The 22,778-nt window shown below is 48.1% G+C and overlaps 1 protein-coding gene across 11 annotated transcripts in view; it reads left to right on the forward strand.

The window, feature by feature from the left end:
- Positions 1–22,778, forward strand: part of GPR161 (G protein-coupled receptor 161) — a 57,187-nt gene that overhangs the window by 26,741 nt on the left and 7,668 nt on the right. For all 11 annotated transcript variants that reach the window (XM_017867565.1, XM_017867572.1, XM_017867574.1 and 8 more), the window contains 4 exons: positions 5,329–5,746; positions 12,713–13,437; positions 19,331–19,435; positions 22,265–22,384. In XM_017867565.1, the coding sequence (XP_017723054.1) occupies positions 5,329–5,746; positions 12,713–13,437; positions 19,331–19,435; positions 22,265–22,384 (1,368 nt within the window). The remainder of the gene's footprint in view (positions 1–5,328; positions 5,747–12,712; positions 13,438–19,330; positions 19,436–22,264; positions 22,385–22,778) is intronic.

The following is a 22,778-nucleotide window of genomic DNA, read 5'->3' on the forward strand; positions in this document are numbered from 1 at the left end:
TGAGCCACTGTGCCTAGCCACCATGTTTTTTCTATTAATTCAAGTTCTTGGAAGTCAATTCTTCTATTTTGTTGCTATTGTTTTTGACCGTCCCTCATGGGGAATGCTATGTGTTCACTTTCATCAGGTATTTTTCTGTTTGTATTGTGAGTGTAAATTCCTTACAGAGGTATTTTGATTTACTTCTGTCAGCATTAATTTTTACATGGGTTTATTAACTTGGATTTCTGTAGCATGCAGAATGTATACATTTAGTTGTGTTTGTTTTGTTTTGAGACAGAGCCTTGCTCTGTTGCCCAGGCTGGAGTGCAGTGGTGTGATCTCGGCTCATTGCAACCTCTGTCTCCCAGGTTCAAGCAAATTCTCCTACCTCGGCCTCTCGACTAGCTGGGACTACAGGTGTGCGCCACCATGCCTGGCTAATTTTTGTATTTTTAGTAGAGACAGGGTTTCACCATGTTGACCAAGCTGGTCTCGAACTCCTGACTTCAGGTGATTCATCCGCCTCAGCCTCCCGGAGTGCTGGGATTACAGGCATCAGCCACTGCACCCGGCTAGAATATATTAATTTAGAACCTTCATTAGCATGACGCATGTCTTAATGTTTGATTTCTCATGGAAAAAAATGTTGGTACCCTGCCCAGAGCCTCACGTTAAGTAACTATATTTTTGCCACTTGGCTATGCCAGTGGGAGGAGCTTTCTAATCCCTTTTCCATGAAGGAGAAATCCCTTCTAGAACCTATTCTTTATGTAGGATGTTGGTTCCAGTTCTCTGCTTTGTAGGGCCCAAAGTCATTCTGCCACCTAAAAACCTCTGCCCTAGGGGACTTGAACTATGTTGAACTATGATAGATCTGAACTATGATACCCTGTGGTTACAGGCGTGAGGTTCATATTCTGCCTTTTAGTTTTTTCTCTGTTACCTGTAGGTTTCTTTTTTCAAGTTTCACTTTTTTTAAAAAATTAAATTTTGGGTTATATTTAATCCAACTTTTCTGTGCATTTGAAATAAGAAACATGTTCACGTCAGTGACATCTACCATGTTGGGGGAGACTCTCATAGTAAGTGAACAACGCTATACTTTGCTTGGATAAAGTCATTATACCTTATGAAGTGCTTCCTAGTCATGTTTTCATTTGCCTGTTATATTTTCAATTTCTTAATCTTTCTGACTGCATTTTGGGGAATTTCCTCAGACTAATTCTTATATTTATGCTTGAAGAGTGAGTTCATACTGATACGTCCAATCATCAATCTAACACAAGGTGTTTTCTCACCTCCCCCCATTCTGTAATTTGTATCTTTTATCTCCCACAGTAAAATACTTGATTCCCAACATAAGCATGGTTATAGTTCCAACAAAAGCATTTATACACAATTGCCCTACAGTCAAATAGGTGTCAAATTGCAATACCATTACCAACATCTAACCTAATAAGTAAACTTAGTAAACTTAATTTTTTTCTCTTTATGGTTATATCATCAATCTGATTTACATTAGGCTTTTTTTCTGTCTACAGTCAATTTTATGTTTACTTTTATAACTTTTTTTTTTAAATTTTAGTGTGTAAAATATTTACATGGTTCAGAAATCAAAACTATAAAGAAATACTTACAGAAATTTACTTCTATCTCTCTTAATTTCTGATTTATCTTTCCTATGTTTCTTTTTAAATAAACATATTTATGTATATTTGTGTGTGTATGTATTCTCATTTCAACTTCTTTCTCACTTATGTCCAACTTTTTTTTTTTACAGCTAGTGCCTCAATGGATAAAATAACTTTGTCCATCTGTTACTTCATATTATGAACTTGCATCTTCAGGGTAGATGCTTAGATACGGAGTTGCTGGGCCAAGGGTGTGCAATGGTTTGGAGGGTTTGGATATGGTTTTGGGGGCCCCACCAGGTCTCATGTTGACATTTGATCCCAGTGTTGGAGGTGGGGTCTGGTGGGAGGTGTTTTGGTCGTGAGGCAGATCCCTCATGGAGGACAGCATGGTGCCATTCTTGTGGGAGGGAGTGAGTTCTCACTCTTAGTTCCCACTAGAATGGGTTGTTGAAAAGAGCCTGGTACCTCCTTCCCTCTCTTGGCTCCTCTCTCCCCTTGTGATCTGCACACGCTGGCTCCCCTTTGCTTTCAGCCATGAGTGGAGGCAGCTTGAAGCCCTCAGCAGAGACTGATGCTGCACCATACTTGTACAGCCTGCAGAAGCGTAAGCTAAATAAACATCTTTTCTTTGTAAGTTACCCAGCCTCAGTTATTCCTTTATAGCAATTTTGCAAACAGACTAAGACAGGGTGGATGCACATAGATTTTTACCTTTGCCCAATTCCTCTCCCTAGGGTTCTGCCATTTGCATTTGTACTGAAAGTGTAGGAGAGTGCCTGTTTCTCCAGTGCCTTGCCTGCAGAGAGTGCTGCCAAACTTTGGAATTTTTGCTGGTCTAAAAAGAAAGGAATGGCATCTCATTGTAGTTTTAACATGGATTTCTCTTCTTTTCAGTGAAATTGAGCATCATTTCAGTGTTTGAGTACCATTGGCGTATCTTTCTGTGAACTCTGTGTTTAGGTCTTTGTCTTTGTCCATTTTCTGTTGCTTCTAACAAAATACCTGAAACCGGGTAATTTATAAAGAAAAGGAATGTATTTCTTACAGTGATGGAGGCTAAAATATCCAAGGTTGAGGGGCTGCATACGGTGAGGGCCTTCTTGTTGGTGGGTTCTCTGCAGAATCCCCATGCGGCACAGGGCGTCACATGGATGGGGGCCGAGTGCTAGCTCAGGTCTCTCTTCCTCTTCCTATAAAGCCACCAGTCCCACTGCATGATAACCCATTAATCCATGAATGCATTATTCCATTCATGAGAGCAGAGCCCTCATCAGCCAGTCACCTCTTAAAGGCTCCACTTCTCCATGTTGCCCATTGGAGGTTAAGTTTCAATGTGAGTTTCAGAAGGTGCAGGCATTCAAACCATAATAGTCTTACGGCCACTTTTTTATTCTGGGTTTTCATCTGTTTTTTTCCTCTTGATTTTAACTAGTTCTTTGCAGATTAGGATAAGATTTTTATCTGTGATAAAAGCTATAAATATTTCCTCTCTTTATTTCATTTGTCTAATGATTCAAGCTCTATTTTCTTTCTTTTTTTATAGTTTTAACATTTATTTTAGATTTGGGGGTACATGTGCAGGTTTATTATATGCAAAGTCTGTTTTCTTAATCCCTTGTGCAGTAATATGCTTATTTAGAAGCTTTAAGACATTAATTAATTTACTTATTAGAGTCAGCAAACCCAGAACTCACCAACTAAAGACAAAAACCAAAAACAGCCTTACGAAGACACAGGCATAGAAGGCACACCTAGAAAGCATCTTCACAGCACAAAGCTGAAGTAACGAATATGTTGCATAACTGAATCAAGATTCAGAATACTTTAGCAACCTGGAAATATGGGCCAAAATGCTTAAAGGGAAATTTAGTAGAAATAATGTTTTGTACTTAGGCTTAAAAACATTAATTCCACATGTTCAAGATTAGGGACATCTGTGTTCATAGATATTCATGTATGTATAAACTTTGGGATTTAGTTGATCACACACTTATATAAGCCCAACAGAAATAGCTAGTTGCTACAAGAAAATTTTTTGAGACAGGGTCTCACTTTGTCACCCAGGCTGGAGCTCAGTGACACAAACAGCTCACTGCAGCCTCGACCTCTGGGCTCAAGGGATCTTCCCACCTCAGCCTGCTAAGTAGCTGGGAGTACAGGCATGTACCACCATTCCTGGATAATTTTCTTTTTATTTTGTTGTAGAGACAGTTTCACCACATTGCCCAGGCTTGTTCTCAAACTCCTGAGCTCAAGCAGTCTGCCCACATGAGCCTCCCAAAGTGCTGGGATTACCGGTGTGAGCTACCGTGTGCCCTGCCTCCAGAAAATGTATTCTTACAGTGAATAGTGTGAAGGGGATTATTCTGATCATGGAGAAAATTGCCTGTTTGGACTTGATACTTATCAGAATACTTCCAGAATGGCGTGTTCAAGTTTGGGGACCACAAATCAAGAGGGTCATAGACATCTGAGAGCAAGTACAAAGCAGGGAAGCTGAGTTAGTGAAGGGTCTGGAAACCACCATACAGCTTACTATGAGGGAAACTTTCTCTCTGGCACTTATGACTGCTGGTGAGGGGAAGGACTGCCTTATTAACCCACACACTCCCTCTGGCCAAAGAGCGTTTGAAGCAATGGATCCACCACGAGGGTTGTGAGGGTGGCCCCGCTGCTGTGTATAGGCAGTTTAGGCAGCAGAGTTTTTGTCTTGGTCATGGAAAGCAATCTTTCCTTTCTTTTTGGTGTCTTCTATGTGCAGAGAATGAGAGCAGGTGGGGAAAGTGATCTGTGGGATTTTTTGGCTAACTGAAGTATATGAAGAGTTTTGGAGAAACGTCAGTCTGTAGGATTTAATGTTAACATGTGTCAACCTGGGGCTTTAGCCAAGATCCCAAGCCAGTTTCCTGAGGGCAGAGTCTGCACCTTATAGACAGTGATGTCTGTGGGCCAGGACTTCAAATGGTGCCTCTACTTCCCCATTTACAGTTAGTGCTTGCCCTCCCTCACCGTGTCTGAGGAGAACAGTAATGATGTCCCCATATAAACGGTACCTGATTAATCCCTGCTCAGGGAGCTCAGAACAATTCCCATGAGAATCTTACTGTCAAACCGTAATGTGCACCAAAACTGACTGGCGGTGGGGCTAAAATGCAGATTTGTTTCTGTGAGATGGAGATGCGGAGCCTGAGGTTCTGCCTCTCTAGTGAGCTCCCAGGTGATGGTGATCCTGCTGGTTCAGAGCCCGTCCTGAGTAGCCAGGGTCTAAACACAGCAGTCCACAGAGTGTCTCCCATAGACCACTCGTAACAATCCCCTGCCCCCATTTAAAATGCAGATTCCTAGGTTGTGCCTGGTGATCTCTGCGCCCAGAACCTCTAGTGGTGGAGCTCAAGGATCAGCTTTCTAAACTGGCTCTTCAAACGATTCTTAAGCACATTAAAGGTTTTGAACCACTGGCCTTTGGAAAATGGATAGGATGAGTTAGACCAGAGGAAGAAATTGGTCAGGGGGATGTAAAGAGTTTCACACGTAGTTGGTTGTAGAAAATGGCCCGCTTATGTGGCGCTTGTGGAGGAGTCCCGCTGAGAGTCTGCACTGGCTGGGTGACCTCAGGCGTAGCACTTAACCCCTTTAAGCCTTTCTTCCCTAAGGTGGAGATGATGATTTGATGAATCTTTTCCTATCCCCTGGTCCTGCTTTATCTTTGCAGTCGTCCAGCATGCTGTGCCCACCCCATGCCGAGGTGCACTGACCATGAGCCTCAACTCCTCCCTCGGCTGCAGGAAGGAGCTGAGTAACCTCACTGAGGAGGAGGGCGGCGAAGGGGGCGTCATCGTCACCCAGTTCATCGCCATCATTGTCATCACCATTTTTGTCTGCCTGGGAAACCTGGTCATCGTGGTCACCTTGTACAGGAAGTCCTACCTCCTCACCCTCAGCAACAAGTTCGTCTTCAGCCTGACCCTGTCCAACTTCCTGCTGTCCGTGTTGGTGCTGCCTTTTGTGGTGACGAGCTCCATCCGCAGGGAATGGATCTTTGGTGTAGTGTGGTGCAACTTCTCTGCCCTCCTCTACCTGCTGATCAGCTCAGCCAGCATGCTAACCCTTGGGGTCATTGCCATCGACCGGTAAGCATGCTTCACACTTAGAGAATTGAGGAATTACTGACGGGCACTCATCTGGTGCAGTGTCCCACTGACTGCTTTAGTTTCCTGGAGAGTGTCAGGGACTCCTGCCCGGGGAGGATGACCAGGTGGAGTTCTGCCTCTGGAGCCATCTCTTCAACCAAAGCACATCTCGTTTTGTCTGTGGATGTTACATACAATTTTATATTTTAAAAAGAGGTTCCATTGCCTAGAATAAAACATTGTAGAAACCTCTGATTCTTGGTTTGTAGGTGAAGAAGCCGAAGCCAAGGCAGGTTTCGGTTCCGAGCCACATTGGGTCCAGGGCCTCTGACTCTGCTGCTCTTTCTCCCAGTGTGACCGCTGCTCTGTCTTGCTTTGGTGTTGACCAGTGCAACCCAAACAGGGAACACCCTCACTCCCCACAGCCCAGGACTGGAAGGAGAGCAGGGGGAAGGAAGACAGCCAGAGAATACTGCATTGACACCGGGGAGAGGCCGTGTGTGCATTTGGAAACTCGGTTGCTCCCGCCCTCAACGTAGCTGATACACGGGGAGGTCAGGCGTGGCTGATGTGCCTAAGCAGCATCTCGCAGGTTCTTCAGATTCCTGCATTATGCTGTCAGATTTAGTTGTACAAGTCTCATGGGGTTTGGCAGCGAGTTTCCCACAAATTAGTGCATTTATTAGAATTTTGCTAATGGCCACTTCGTTCATCACAGGCACAGGTTGAGCTTCATGAGGACAGGGAGGATAGATTCAAGGTCTGTGTGATTTACCTGGAATTGGGGAAGAGAGTAAGTAGTGGGGTCAGGGAAAACACAGAGTGGGGCTAGCCAGGGATGTTGTCACTGGGTGACACAAGTCCCTGGGCTTTTTTGAGACTGTCAGTTTTTCAGCTGATGAGTGGTAGTGGAACTGTCCACTGGGAGCACAGACTGCACCTCGACCTGAGGCTGGAATCTGGCAGCTCTTTCTGGCTGCGTTGGGGAGGCAGAACCAATGAAGCCATTGGTCAAAACAAATCAGTTAGCTTCTCTTTTTTTTTTTTTTCCCTGAATAGTAAAAGTAATGCAGAAAATATAATGAATGAAATTAGAAACACTTGTGATCTAACCATCAGAAGCAATCACTGTTTATGTTTTAGTATATTTGCTTCCAGTAATTTTGGTTGTATACAGCAAATTTTTGAAATAGGCTTCTGGCACCTATGGTTTTCTGACCTGCTTTTTTCACGTAGGTAATGGTGAGCATTTTCTCTTATTTGCAAATATCCTTGAAGAAGGTGATTTTTCTTGGTTACAAGGTATACCATCCTGTGGAGGCATATAAATTATTTTCACAGTCCCCTATTACTGGATTAGGTGGCTTCACATAGCTTGCTATTCTCTATAGCATTCTGAGGAGCATGTGTGTTTGTGGAATTGCTGTATTCTCAGTAACAGTAAACATGCTTTCAAGGTTCTTGATATATAAGAGGCAAATAACCCTTCAGAAAGTTGTACAAATTTGTACTTCAGCAGCTGTTTGTCAATATCCTATCAGGACTGATTATATAACATTTTTTTTTTAAGTTTGGAAGTTTGTTGGCAGCGGGGAGGAATGGGATCTCATTGTTTTAACTTTTATTTATTTTTTGTATTTATTACGTTTTGAACATCCCTTTCTGGGCTCTGGGTCCCGTGGAACATGGAGTGAGGATAAACAGCTTAGTTGCAGAGATGGAGAGATGGTCTCTGAGTGCCCCTCTCAGAGCTGTCTCTATATGGAGGCTCAGTAAACACGCCAGGCAGCATCTGCAGGGATAGCTCCAGGAGACTGTAAGCTGCTTGCTTAAATCTGGGGTCTAGATGAATGAGAATGAGATTTTCTACCAGCAAGCATGACAAATCCTCAAATCATGCCAGCAAAGTACTTCATCTGAGAGAGGGTTTACCTCTTTCAGGGCCTTGGATATCTACTCCAGGAAAGGCCTGTGCCCAATCCTTGGGGTGGTGGGCTACAGTCGTGAGCAGGACACAGACCCTGCCCACCAGGGGTTTACAGTTCAGTGGCAGAGGCTGACTTGTGGGTGCCGATTTAACACAAAAATAGAAATAACCACCGTCGACAGCTCCACCAGCCATTGCTGCTGATGGGCTGGGCAAGGAGAAGGTGGCATTTGAGCTAGGCTCCTAAACAGCGAGTAGGATAGCAGGTATGTAACAGGTGAAGAGGCCTCTTCTGACTGAAGGAGCAGCTTCTGTCTATTCACTTGGTAAGCAATTATTGAGCACCTATTATATGCCTAGCACAGTGGTTGGTGCTGGGAATACATAGCTGAATAAGATGAATAAACATGCTGAGACCTAGCGTGGTGGCTCACGCCTGTAATCCCAACACCTTGGGAGGCCGAGGCAGGTGATCCCCCGAAGTCAGGAGTTCAAGACCAGCCTGGCCAACATGGTGAAACCCCATCTCTACTAAAATACAAAAATTAGCTGGACATGGTGGCAGGTGCCTGTAATCCCAGCTACTTGGGAGGCTGAGGAAGGAGAATCACTTGAACCCGGGAGGCGGGGGTTGCAGTGAGCTGAGATTGTGCCATTGCACTCCAGCCTGGGTGACAAGAGCAATACTCCATCTGAAAAAAAAAAGAAAGAAAGAAAAAGAAAGTAGAAGTGGAGAAGAACAAGGGCAATGGGCATGATTTTAACTATAAAATGTTACACGCTTGTCATATTCCTATGTACACTGTTTATCAACATTTAGCTCGGCTAACCCTCATGATAACCTTGTTAGCCCCAATTTTGCAGATGAGCAAAGTGAGGTTTTTGGGGCCTTAAGTAACTTGCCCAAGGTCACGTGGCTGGTAAGTAACTATTCCGGTTTTGAGATGCCCAAACCTGGATGCTTTGTCGTTATACAACACCGTCAACTCAGTCATTCCAGCAGCCGGCTAGCATAGCTCGGGGTTTCTCCACCTTAGCACTGTTGACATTTCAAGCCAGATAATTCTCTGTGGTGAGGAGCTGTCCTGTGCCTTGTAGGATGTACAACAGCATCCTGGCCTCTACCCACCAAATGCTGGAACACCTCCCCAGTCATGACAGCCCAAAATGTCTATAGACATTGCCACATATACCCAGGGGTTCCCAGCTGAGAATCTTAGCTAAAGTAACTGGCCAGACAGATGAACCCAAAGAGTCCATCTTGTAGCTCCATGAAAAGAGAGCAAAGACAGATATGAAAAGAATGGCTGCCTGGAGCAAAATTCACAGTTTTTCAATGTCCTAAACCAGCTAAGTGGAAGTAGGGCCTGCTGGGGACACCATTTGACCTGCCAATGGTTCCACTGTGAACGTCTGTTACTTAGAAGAAGTCTGTAACGGTGGTCACCTCTGTCATCGCGGCCAAGCCGCCTGAGTTCTGGGTCTGTGGAGAAGAGTTCTCATATTTTCATTCCACACCACAGAGGGTGAAACTCCAGGTCTGAAAACAGAATTTCAGTACATGAAAGTATCTAGAACAATGGGATGAGTAGGTCTAGCAAAAGTGACTAGTGCTTTTAGGAGACTGTTCCATGTAAGTTAGCGTGTTGCCCCTCCGTTAGGTGAAGTTGGCTTAGATTCTGTTTCTGTTTTCACTGAAGACAACTTATTAAGAGCAGGGCTTGCTGTCAAAGTGGCTGGTCTTGTGGCAGGAGCCTGAAGCATCGGAAGCCCCTTCTCACATTACAACTTTTCAGTTACCTGTGACATCATGAAAGCCTCTTTGGGGTTCAAGGGTCGTGACTGGGCTCATGTCTAAAAATGAGTTGTTGGAGAGAAGATCGAGAGCCTCAGAAGACAGTTAAGAGAATAGAGAGCAAAGGAAAACCCCTCTCTTTTGGTCTGTGTTATTAGCCCACATAGGAATCGGGAGTTGCTTTTGTTGTTTTCCCTTGAGTCTTCAACTAGGCTTAAATGAGCCTTCTGCTGCAAAAAACAACTTTATAAATCTGTGATTGAGAAGACGTATACCCATTTTTTTCTTAGGAGATGTAGGACTGTTCTTTTTTTTTTTTTTTTTTTTTTTTGAGACAGGGTCTTGCTCTGTCACCCAGGCTAGAGTGCAGTGGGGCAATCATGGCTCATTGCAGCCTTGACCTCCTGGGCCCAAGTAATCTTCCTCCCACCTCAGTCTCCCAAGTAGCTGAGTCTATGGGCATACACCACCATACCTGCCTAATTTTGTTTTTTATTTTTTGTAGAGATGGGGTCTCCCTGTGTTGCCCAGTCTGGTCTCAAACTCCTGGCTTCAAGTAATTCTCCTATCTTGGACTCCCAAAGTACTGAGATTACAAGATGTGAGCCATTGCCCCTGGATGGAATGTTCTGTATCTCGATAGAGGTGTAGATGCGTGCATTTCAATGTACATACGTTTTATCCCCCCCGCATCAAAAACATACTTAAAAACAAAACCCCTGGAGGACATAGCTGTACATGGGCAGGGCTGTGCCTGTGGGGCTTTTCTGCCTGTAGGAGGCTGACCTTGACCATCCTGATGGCACTCAGGATGCAGCTGGGAGAAATCAGTGTCATGTCACACTGGAACTGCCTGTGCCTGAACCTCAGTCAGTGAGTTACGTGGGTACCATTTGTTACAATAAAGGAGAAGTCTTGCCATAAAGTAATAATAATAACTGGGTGTTGAGAAGAGCCAGAAGGAAATCTGGCAGAGGACAGCACATTAATTATAATCATATTTATGGCCTCCAAACAGGGTTGGTAGAAGGAGGCCTATGGTGAACATTCACCAGGCCTGGCTCCACAGCCGGCCGTACACTCCCGGGGTGACTGAGGATGAAGTGTCTGCATGCTCTGTAAAGGGACAGAGAAAAATAGAAATCTCTGCCTTGTTTCTTTTGAAAAGTAAAGGAAACCTTCCTAGACCCACTTCTCCCCTCCCCGCAGTCCCACCCTAGCAACCCCCTCACATTTCATTTGCCAGCATGATGTCAGACGGTCCAAGTCTCAGCAGGCCACCCACAAGGGGAAGGAGACTACCGTGTGGCTTGCTCGCCCCCCAGGGCTCAGGAGGGCCAGTGTCCCGTGGGGGTCATCGCAGGAGCAGGAGCAGTGTAGGGCTTTTGTCCTCAAGGAGGATGGGGGAAAGGTCGATGGCCAGTCCCCCATTGAAGGGTAGGCACCATCCGGGCCTTTTCCATGCTCTTCCTCATTCGTTCCTAGGAGCAGACCTGTGATGTGGGTGCCACAATTCCCGTTTTCTAGATGAGGGAACTGAAGCTCTGAGAGGTTCATCAGCTGGCTGAGGTCACACAGCTAGTAGACATCAGAGCCTCCATCTGAACTTGAATTTCCAGCTCCAAAGGCATGCTTTTTCCCTTGGGCTGCATGGCCTTTGCAAGATGCAAGCCCAGATAGCAGTGAAAGACAGTAATCACCTTACCCAGCCAGTGTGCAGTGATTCTGTAATCGACACCCTAATCACTGCGCAATCTTCTCCTCAGGCCCCACAGCTGGAAATGCTCTCTTTCCAGGCTAGATCCTGGCCTGGGCTCAAGGCTCAGCTCAGAGCAGCCCCAGGCTCACCCCTGCTTAGGAAGACCAAGGAGGCAGCACCTCCAGTTAGCACGTGGCAGTTCAGCTGCTGGGGCCCAAGGGTGACTCAGGGCGATCCCTGTGGAGGAGCTGGCTTCCCAGGCGATGTGTGAGGCACGTAGCCACAGTCATTTCCCAACGTCCTGCCTGTGCCAGGCGGCATCAGTGTGGCCACCCGTCCCTTCCACATGTTGCCCTCATGGGAACATCCTATTTCCCTTGGATAAAATGTCTGGGTTGGGAGGGTGGTGGTTGACTTTCAGCCCTGTGGTCTAAGTCCTCCCACCCTTTCCAATTAAAGGGCCAGTCCTTAGCTGGGCCTACATGCCCCGGCCACACCCACCCGGCCTGCTTCTCTCCTCCTCTCTCCATCCTGCACTCTCTCTCCTGCCAGGTGGAACTCCCTGTAGCCTCCCCTCTGAGATGGTGCTCACTCACATCTCAATACCTCACCAGGCTAGTTTTCTGCCTGGGGTGGTCCTGGGTCAGTGCCTCCAACGCTGTGAGACCTGGGTCTGGAGCATCACCTGCATCAGGAGCCTGCTGTGACCTTCTGTGCTGGACTGGAAGCCTGCCAGTTTGAATTGATAGCACTCCTGGCCCACCTCCTTCTTAGCAGCACTGAGTGATTTGGAACCGCCCCTTTGACTGTGGAACAAGAAGGCTTACACGGAATTGCTGGGCGTGTGCACTGGGGATTGTAGAGTCAGATTGCCTGGGTTTGTGTCTTTCTCCCATGGGTCTGGGGTGCATTATTTAGCCTTTCCCTGCTTTAATTTCCTCATCTGTAAAATGAAGATAATGACATACCCATGCTCACGGTTGCTGTGAGGACTCAATGTGGCCCTTACCACTCCAGGCCCTGATACTTGGCTCAGGTGTCTGCCTCCCTCACATCTTCTCAACTGCATTTCTAGGACATAGCACAGTGCTTGGCACATCGCAAGCCTTTGGTAAATGTCCATTGATTGAATGAAGCCCATAGTCCTTCAACATCATTCTGGTTCTGATGATCCCTCTGAAAACTGATCTGAATGGATTAATGTCAACAGCAGCAGAACTGATGTGGCCCAATGCATAATCCCTTAGGACCCCTGTAGGTATCTCAAGACTGGTCACACCCCCAAATATGAGCGGGCTCTGGTGTGGTGACTTGGAAACAGGAAGGTTCGAGCTCTGTGTCTTGCCAGTGTTGAGCTCTTCTCTGTTAAAGAGCTCTACAGAGCTGTGGAACATGATGCGGTCTTTATAACTTGTCTGGGGAGACCTGGGGGAAGGTGCTGCTTTTAGAAACATCCAGCCCAGTCATGGGAGCCCCTGACGCAGGAAAGCAGCAGTTTTCTCTCTGCTGACTTCTCTCTCTTGCCTCCCTCCGTCCCTTTTCTAGCTACTATGCTGTCCTGTACCCCATGGTGTACCCCATGAAAATCACAGGGAACCGGGCTGTGATGGCACTTGTCTACATCTGGCTTCATGCACTTATCGGCTGCCTGCCACCCCTGTTTGGTTGGTCATCCGTGGAGTTTGACGAGTTCAAATGGATGTGTGTGGCTGCTTGGCACCGGGAGCCTGGCTACACGGCCTTCTGGCAGATCTGGTGTGCCCTATTCCCCTTTCTGGTCATGCTGGTGTGCTACGGCTTCATCTTCCGCGTGGCCAGGGTCAAGGCACGCAAGGTGCACTGTGGCACAGTCGTCATTGTGGAGGAGGATGCTCAGAGGACCGGGAGGAAGAACTCCAGCACCTCCACTTCCTCTTCAGGCAGCAGGAGGAACGCCTTTCAGGGTGTGGTGTACTCGGCCAACCAGTGCAAAGCCCTCATCACCATCCTGGTGGTCCTCGGTGCCTTCATGGTCACCTGGGGTCCCTACATGGTTGTCATCGCCTCTGAGGCCCTCTGGGGGAAGAGCTCTGTCTCCCCGAGCCTGGAGACTTGGGCCACATGGCTGTCCTTTGCCAGCGCTGTCTGCCACCCCCTGATCTATGGACTCTGGAACAAGACAGTTCGCAAAGAACTACTGGGCATGTGCTTTGGGGACCGGTATTATCGGGAACCGTTTGTGCAACGACAGAGGACCTCCAGGCTCTTCAGCATTTCCAACAGGATCACAGGTAACTTGGGCATTGTTAGGATAGTCCCTCTGAGGCAGATGAAATCTGTGGTCCTCTCAGCCACGCTGGCCTGTTTGTGGGTGAGTTCTCAGGCTGACTGGTGGTGGGGCTCAAAGCACAGATTTCCTTTGGGAAGAAACATTCCAGAGGCTCTGCTGTGATTCCCAGGGAGCTTCCTGTCACTCAGCAGTTCGTGGCCATGCTGACCAGGCCAGCAGAGCTCCCTGGTGCTCTGGTATGCATCCCAAAAGAATCGGGCAGGGGACACCATGGTCTAGAAATCTGCTTTCTGAAACCCCAGCCATGGCCCTCTGGCCTCCAGAGTATGTATAGTTTCTTTTTCTTTCTTTCTTTCTTTCTTTTTTTTTTTGAGACAGGATCTTGCTCTGTCACCCAGGGTGGAGTGCAGTGGCACGATCTCCATTCACTGCAACCTCTGTCTCCCTGATTCAGGTGATTCTTGTGCCTCAGCCTCCCAAGTAGCTGGGATTATAGGCACGCACCACCACAGACAACTACTTTTTATATTTTTGGTAGAGACGGGGTTGCACCTTATTGGCTAGGCTGTTCTCAAACTCCTGACCTCAAGTGATTCACCCACCTCAGCCTCCCAAAGTGCTGGGATTACAAACGTGAGCCACCACACCAGGCCTGGGGTATATTTACTTGTTTACTAGAGGTAAAAGAATCCAAGCATTGGACCAAGCCACCTTCTCTTGGCATATCCACATCCTTTCCTTCAAAGTTTCCTCTTGTCAGCGCCCCCTCCCCACCTCAGCTGCTGTCTTCCTCCTCAACCATTCTCCTCCTACTCACAGATCAGTGATCTCCTCAGATGGTCCCAGACAATCCAGGGGGTGTCCATGCCAAACCCCAGCCCTCCATTGAAACATGGCCTTGTATGTGTGAGGCTGCTCCTTTCTCTGATGACTGATCCAGTGTGCACAGGTTTCCGGACACAATCCCACCATCTTTGATGGGACCTGGAGGAATTACTGTAGTTAGGAGTTACATTTTTTGTTAAAACTTTTTATTTTGAAATAATTTTAGATTTAAAGAAGACTTGGAAAAACACTACAGAGAATTCCCACACACCCAGCTTCCTCTCGTGTTACTGTCTTGAAAAACCATAGCACGGTGATCAGCTCTAAAACGTTAACACTGGGGCAGTGCTACTAACTACAGACTTGATTCAGATTTCACCTGTTTTTTCATTAATGTCCTTTGTTTGTCCAAAGATCCAGCTCAGGATCCCATATTGTTTTAGTCAATCTTTGACAATCCTTTATTCTTCCCTTGTCTTTTATGACATCGACAGCTTTGTAGAGTACTCACCAGGTATTTTATAGAGCGCCCCTTAATTTGTGTTCATCTGATGCTTTCTCAAGATTAGAATGCGGTTATCCATTTTTGGCAAGAATGCCACAGGGATGATGTGCCCTTCCTATACATCACAGCAGAGGGCACATATGCCAATATGCCTTATTGCTAGTTGTGTTGCCGTTGATCTCTCGGTTAAGGTGGTGCCTGTCAGCTTTCTCCACAGTAAAGCTGCTGATTTTCCCATTGTAATTTGTAAATACAACTGAGGAGATACTTTGAGATGATACTTTTAGATGTTTCCTCTTTGGCCCTCTCCCACTGACTCAGGACACATTTGTGGATCTTCCCTCAAGCATTTTTACTGTGTAGTTTTGAGGTCAAGTAGCTGGATTTTTAGGGCCAAGTTGAAGGGAGACCATCACCTGGCCAAGCCGCTGGGAGGGAGATTTGGAGGACATTCAGCTCGGACCACAGTCCTCATCTCTTGCCAGATGACTTTGGGCAACTCTTTAAACCACTCTAGTTAATTTCTCCTCTTCATGAAGTAGAGAGGTCTTTCTTCCACTTTTCTTCTCAAGAGGGTGAAAGAAATAATAACTCTAATTATGCACACCCAGTGGCAATGATGACAGGAGATCCTTTCCATGTGGCGATGAGACACACTGGCATCACTGATTTATTTCACAGGCTGATGGAGTTTTATTTCCAAGAGATGAAGGAAGTCTGGGACTTTTAACCATAGGAAAAAAAATGTCTGTGTATCTCAGTATTTTAACCACTGAAATGCCCACCGCTGCCAGTTGCAAGTCCACATTTTCACATATGACCTGGGACCCAGCAGTCCATTCAATGTTGGGCTTCATCTCACTGATTAATGTATTAGTTCAGGTTTTGTAAAGTCACTTGTCTTCTAGGGAAAAAATAATAGATGTTTTCTATATCAATGAAGTTAAAATGAGGAAGGAAAAAAAATGAGGACAGAAAATGGAGCAGGAAAGGGTTCACAGAACAAAAAGAAACACCTGCTGTTGGGGCCAAGATTTTTCCATGCAAGTCACTTGCAGGTGTCCTAGAAGAGCTGGTGAAGCTGTGAGCACAGGCGGAAAACACCAGCTGTGGTTGGTTTGGCACATCCCAGGCAGCTGGCAGTCTCATCTTCATTGAGGGAAAGCAGGCTTGTGGGATGCTTTTGGGCTGAAGAGCTTATGGGATGGGTTCCAAGTCATTGGCCTTTCCGCGGAATGGGAGCTGGGGAGGGGGTGGGGGATGGTTCCTCTTGTTCTTCCCCCAAGGTCCTGATCCCAGGAGGAGGCAGCAGCATCAGTAAGAGTCTGGGAACCAAAGCAGAATGTGATGCCCCAGCCCAGCCACTCACCCTGCGCTGTCCATGGCTTTCTGACTGCAGGAGAGAGCCCTGGCCTCTGCCTTGTGTCCCTGGTCCCTCTGTCTGAGCCAGGGCTGACCATACCTTCTATGGGCAAGGCGTTGATATGTAGCAGATTCTGAAACCCTAATCACTTTCCCTGCCACTGGCTCACCTTAGTGTTAACTAGAGGCATGAAGGATGATCTGATCTGTCTCAAAGCCAGCAAGCAGCAGCTTGGAGGTTCTTTCTTGGTTCTGTTCCTCTCAGTTTGTATGGGCACTTGGAAAGTTTTAACCAAAGTAAATGGAATAAGCTCTCCTAAAAGTAGTGCATATGAGCCAAGGCAGAAACAGAATCCCACACACTTCTGGAGCTTCCCAGCTGACCTGGATGTCAGGAGTCTTCTGGGCACTTGACAGTGTGTCCTTTCTATCTAACAGATTTCAGCTATAATCAGTGGTTCTGCTTCTCTCGTTCTGTTTGTCCCAAAGTGAGGGAGTACAAAATCTTAGGCTTTCCCTGGGTGCCAGATGTCACTGGGCCACCAAATACCTTCTGCTTGTGAGGTCTCCATAGCCAGTTCCCACGGGGAAGGTCACTTAGGAATTTAGATCTCTGGACTTCCTGGAGGTTGCCACGCAGTGCCACCATGTGGCGGATAGGTCAGCCCTGCATGGACATTGCTAAATGCTGCCAGGTGGTCTTAGGACGCTAAAGCACAATTCAAAGCTGACTGGTGGCTACTGGCAATGGGAGTCAAGAAGAGACTTCAGAAGAAAGCGCAGGCAGCCCCTCCACCCGCCCTTCCGCTGGCCAACCCAGAACCTTCAGTCCAGCCAAGGCTGGAGAACCCGAGCACCACCCCTCTACCCAGCCAGGGAGGGTGGCCCAGGCAGTATCAGGGGGCACTCCCTCCAAATGCCACCCTTACAAGACCCTTGAAGCTCCTGGGCATAGAGCCTTTCCCGTTATCTCCTGTGAAGGACACGGACTCCTCAGTCAGTGAGGAGCTCCTCGCTCCAGGTTCTTTCTTGAGAGGGCCTAGCTCGAGGGCAGGGAGGGCGACCCCAGAGCCTTTGGATTCACTCCCTTGCCTTCCTAAGTTCCTTTGCTGTGTGTGGCATTTAGAGGTCTTCTAGTTACCTCAAAGTACCTGCAAATTTAAATCATACCCCTGTTCTTTCAGCTTCCCAAAGCACTGTGACTTTTGCCCACTGCATGCCTCTGGAGGGCCACAAACCTGATTCACCCAGCCTGTGCCTTTGTGCTTTTTTCTTGAGGGCCTGGATTGGGCTCAGCCAGTAAATATATTGTTTCATGTGAACAATCGCGGGGTAATTGTCTCCACCCTCCACTGGTAAATGCTGCATAAACACAGAGGAGAGGGATGCCACCTGTCTGCCCCATTTCCAGACCTTTTAGCTGAGCCACACTGGCCTGGCTCAGACCTTTCCTCCCACTGGTGCAGACCAAGACATGTTCCTGGCCTTCACCACAGCCTCAGAGATGGTGTCCAAAACCCACTGCGGCTTCAGCCATCCCAGCTGGCAGGCGATGCCCCCACAGGCTCTGCTCACTAAGCCATGCCTCCTGCTGAACAGTCATGTTCCCAGGCCGAGACATTGGGGGGATGGTCGTGTGTGGGGGAGAGGATTGGGGCCTTTCTGGTCCCCACTCCCTACAGCAACCCCCAGTCAAGGGGAAGGCCCCTTGCAAAAGCAGGATTCCCAAAAGCAGGGAGAGGGAAGTTCTGAGAGCAGCCTGCTGTGACTGCCCCTCCTGCCCACCCCATGTCCTCCTTGGCTCCAGGGAAGAAAGGAGAAAGTGCATTCTATTGCCTTGTAACCTCTGAAGAACTGGAGTAGAATGAAGGAATGGGGTCTTCTCCTATCTGTGAGTGTATCATAAAATGCAAGAGTGTCCTTTACGACAGATCACAGAATCTGCCAGGCAGTGGATCTTCTTCATGAGATCTGAGGAGTTTGACTTCTTGTGCTTCGTTTTTAATTTCTAAGAGCGTTTTGTTATCTCCATGTTCCTTTTCTCGTAGCCTGCAGCTCTTTTTTTATTTTCCTAACATTCTGAGGATGACCCATTGTAATATTTTTTGGTTTCTTAAGCTCCCTGCATTGAATCCTCTGAGGTCCATTTTTCTTTTCTTTTTTCCCATCTCTGTCTTTCACGCTAGTACCTTCCCTTAAATGTCTAGTGATCCTTGGGCACCCCTTCACCTCCAATAACGAAGGCCTAGAAAACCACAGGGAAGCCCTGAGTGGTGGGGTTGCAGGCAGGCTTCCTGACTGTGGGTTGGTCTGGCAGGGCCATTTCACAGTCACCTGACTCTCAGTGCCTGTGAGTCTTTTCTCTAGGCTTGGTGGATTTTCCCAGGGAAGAGTTCTCCAGTCTCCAGGCCAGGTTAAGTGGGACAAGGGGCCAGGGTCCCACTATTTAATATGTAAATTCCACAATACCCTCAGTTTTCACTGTGTCACTTCTGGTGCAGCTGTGCCCGGGGCTCACTGTCCTCTTCTACTAACACTGGGGTCTGGCGCCCGAGGCCTAGCCTGGGGAAGAGCAGTAGAAGGGCCAGCTGCTTCTTGGGGAGACTTTCTCTCCTGGCCCCCTACCCCCCAACCCCGTTTCTGAGTTTTTGGAGCCTGGTGAAGCCTGCTTCTCCCAAACCTCCCCATTGCCAACCTCAGTTCTCCATTCCAGGTCAGCTTATCACTCTCACCCATCTGCTTTCCAGCTGACAAAAATTCTCTCCTTCCTTTGGGGTGTAAGCCTCTTAAAAATCCCTCTTTGATAATTCAAGTAGGATTTCAGGAGGTAAGTGTGGGGTGGAACCCTCCATCTTTAACAGGAAGATCTTCTCACCTCACATTTTCCCTCCTGCCTGCCTTGGTGTTCTGTTTTGTCTGTGTTTTGATTTTGCTCCCTGGCCCTCTGTCATCACCTTGGTGGTGTTTGACATTGTCAGGAGAGTTCCCTTTGGGGGAACCCAGTGAGTGCTGCTGACACAGTGGGACAGAAAAGAGGGGCGAGCTGGGAGGGAGCAGCTAAGCTCTCCTGTCTTTCAGGGAGTTCAGAGTGCGTTTTGCAAGGGCGAACAGGAGGGCAGGAGATGAGTCTGTGGGGAAACGGAGGCTGGGGCCTCTCCTTGCAGGGTGTGCTTGTGTTGACAATGCCAATTTTGTCTTTCAGACCTGGGCCTGTCCCCACACCTCACGGCGCTCATGGCAGGTGGACAGCCCCTGGGGCACAGCAGCAGCACGGGGGACACTGGCTTTAGCTGCTCCCAGGACTCAGGTAACCTGTGTGCTTTATAAGCCTCTCGCCTGTTGCGTTTCCCCAGTGCAGGCTCAAGAGCTGGCCGAGGGGCATTTCCCACAGTGGGTGGGGGGTGAGAATCTAAGTCTGGGTTTCCAGTCATGGTTTTGACTTTTCTGCTTTCCTGTGTCTCAGTTTCTTCCTCTACAAGATGGGGTTCTCAGTTCCTGTTCTCTCTGCCACACCGTGTTGTTGGGGGGCTGAGAGTGAGTGAACCTTTGCAAAGTTCAAATGAGAAATGATGATAATAAGCACTGGCCCAGAAGGGCCTCGGAGTCAGCCTGCCTGGTCTTCAGTCTCCTGTTGGCTTTTTAAGAGCTGTGTTATCTCAAGCAAGTTGCATGATCTCCTCCTAAACCCTCAACTTTCCCCATCTGTGAAATCGGGGTACTAATCCCCATCACAGGGCAGCTGTGAGAATTGAGAGAGACCTAATGAATGTGAAGCCTCATCTTGTTCTTGGCACAGAGGGAGCCCTCCAGCAAGGTCAGCTGACCTTGTTGCCTCACTCCATGTCCTTTGGTATGAAACTTAGTCTCCCTGTGGAAATGCATCTCCACCACAAGTCCTGCGGAGCCCTCCCTTTTAGCCTCTGCCTAAAGGATCTTGCAAACCCAGGGCTGCTCCTTGTCTGAGCGGTCAGCTTCCTGGCATCAGAGCCATGGCACCGGGGAGGTGGGGATGTGGGAGCTGCAGATGCTGTATCCTGTGCTGGAAGCATGCTGTTAGAGCCGCAGGAGGCCCTGGGCAGAGGTGTGTGGGCAGAGGCAGGGAGTGCCTCTCTGTCAGCCACACCCATGGCTCCACATTGCTGAGGAATAGCCAGGGCGTCTGGCCACACCTGCTGCCCATCCCTGGTCTGGCTCTTGGTGCACTGGCACCTGGAGGGAGTGCTGCTGAAGCCGGGAGCATAAAGCCACAAGCCTGGCGGTGGGTCTGCGCTCCCAGCTCCTGCATCTCTCTGCCCTTGGGAGCCTTTGAAAAATCACCTCTGACTTGACCTGTGTTTCCTGTTCCCCGTGAGTGCTCCAGGGCTGCGCCTGAGCCTGTGTCATGGAACTCAGGAGTGAGCCTTGGGGTTGACACCGGGACCAGTCCGTGACCTCTCTTAGTCATGGAGAATTTTCCTTGGAAAATTTCTTACCTGGCAACCCAGAGGGCCTCGCACCACACGGAGTCATATGAAGCACTGATCACACCCTGCCCTCTAGGCCTGAGTCCCTCGTGTGATTTAAGGAAAGTCTCTGTTACTCCCCAGACTGCTTCTCTGTTCTCAGACAACTAAAGGGATCCAGAGGCACTGCAACATTCATTCATTCGGCAGATATTTGCCACGTTCCTGCCTTGGCCGGACCCTGTGCCAGGTGCTGGGGGCACAGTGGTGAACTGCCACTGTTGTGGAAGCTTCAGTTCATAAAATATTGAGCTGTAAAGTATATAAAGATTATAAAGTATACAATTCTCATTGAGTTGTATACTTTAAATGAGTCGGTTACATGGCATGTGAATTACATCTCTATAAAACTGGCTTTGAAAGATGATGAATGTGTTGAGAGCTGTGAAAGGGGAAGCCCCAGTGGAGTGGGAGCCCGTGGGCTGCTATGGGTAGGGGAGTTAGAGAGGCTGCTCTGAGCATGCGATGTCGAAAGCTGAAGCGTACGTGGCAGGTGCCCCAGCGCAAGGAGTGAGGGGACAGCATTGTAGGCAGAAGAAAAAGCATGGGCTTCAGGGCACACAGACCTGGTGTGAGTCTCAGCCCTGCCCTTTGTTCACTGTGTCCTTATCAGGAATGACGGCCCTCGATTTAGCTCTTGCTGTGTGCAAGCACCGTGCTGGATGTTTACATGTCTTAACTCAAAATCCCAACAAGTCCGTGAGGTAGACTGAATGATGACCCCAGGTTTACAGACATGGAAAGATACTGAGGCATTAAATAACCTGCCAGTGATTCTGGGTCTGTCCGAGCCGAGCCTATGTGTTTAACCACCGTATGCTACCTCCCAGAGGACCGTTTCTTCTGTGTGTTGGGTAATCACACCTCTGCGAGGTGCTCTGAAACAGCGTCTAAAGAGCCCCAGGTCTCCCTTTTCTTCCTTATTTTCTGAGCTTCCAGGCCTTGGTGGATCGAAAGCTGGAAGCTAAGAGTGGGGCTGGATCTGACACTGGCCCTAGTGTGGGGCAAGAGCACTGTTGAGTGTCCCATCTCAGCCCTTCCTTCCCTCCCTTCCCTCTGCCCCATCTTCCTCCCTCTGCCTGCTCTGCCCACCTATCTCTAGGAGGACTTCCCTGACCTTCTCTCTTTATTTCCTCGCTTTTTAGGGGTATATTTATCAATTATTTTTTGATCCCCAAAGAACTCTACGTTTTGGAGCTTTAAATGTTTATTTAGTACAACATATTTTAACTGTGGTGATAGAAATTCAGACTGTAAGAAGAATCACTCAGAATATCAAGTTCCTTTTAGTAGGACCCTCTCCTCCACTCGGCCCTTCTCCCCACTTCCCTTCCACGCTGGGCTGGCAGATGCCATGCTTCTGGGGTCTGGCCATTGAGGCACACAACCCCGACTTCAGATAACTTGGCCGCATTTTTTGTGTGGCTGAAGCAGCCCCACTGGCTGTCTGCAAACTCGATGAAATAGGATGACAGGTGGGTGTTTCTTGGGTGTGTGCTGCAGCACAGTCAGCTGCCCTTGCTGATGGGTTTGGATGCACGGGAGAGAGGGGTGGAAGGGGTGTTGAAAGGGGAGAAGAGGCCGGGAAGACTTTGGATTGTAGTGATATATGTGCAGTCTGCCCATTGTTTTAGGGACAGATATGATGCTGCTTGAGGACTACACGTCTGATGACAACCCTCCCTCTCACTGCACTTGCCCACCCAAGAGAAGGAGCTCAGTGACATTTGAGGATGAAGTGGAACAAATCAAAGGTTGGTTTCTGTGACTGATTGCTTCAAGAAAACATAGGGAAACAGAAAGGATTTTGGACAATTCCTTGGCTCAGACTGGCTCCCATCCCTGAATATACCAGGGCTCCATCCCTTTGCCCACTCCCTGGTCACTCCCAGCCCTGCTGGTCTCACCTAAGTCCTTAGGCACCCAGCTCCCAGAGCAAGCAGCACTGAAGCCTGGGCCAACAATGGCTGTCAAACTCCACACACACACACACACCCCCCACATGTGTTCATACACACAGCCCAGATCCTGGGTGAGGTATGGTTATAACTGAACCTGCTCTCCCTGAGCCTCAGTTTCCTCCTGTGGAAAATGAAATAATGGCCCAATGAGTGTGTCTGCTTTACTGGAGGCCAAAGCTGCCATCTT

The sequence above is a fragment of the Rhinopithecus bieti genome, unplaced genomic scaffold, assembly GCF_001698545.2.
Source record: "Rhinopithecus bieti isolate Rb0 unplaced genomic scaffold, ASM169854v2 scaffold_3763, whole genome shotgun sequence".
NCBI classification, from domain to species: Eukaryota; Metazoa; Chordata; class Mammalia; order Primates; family Cercopithecidae; genus Rhinopithecus; species Rhinopithecus bieti.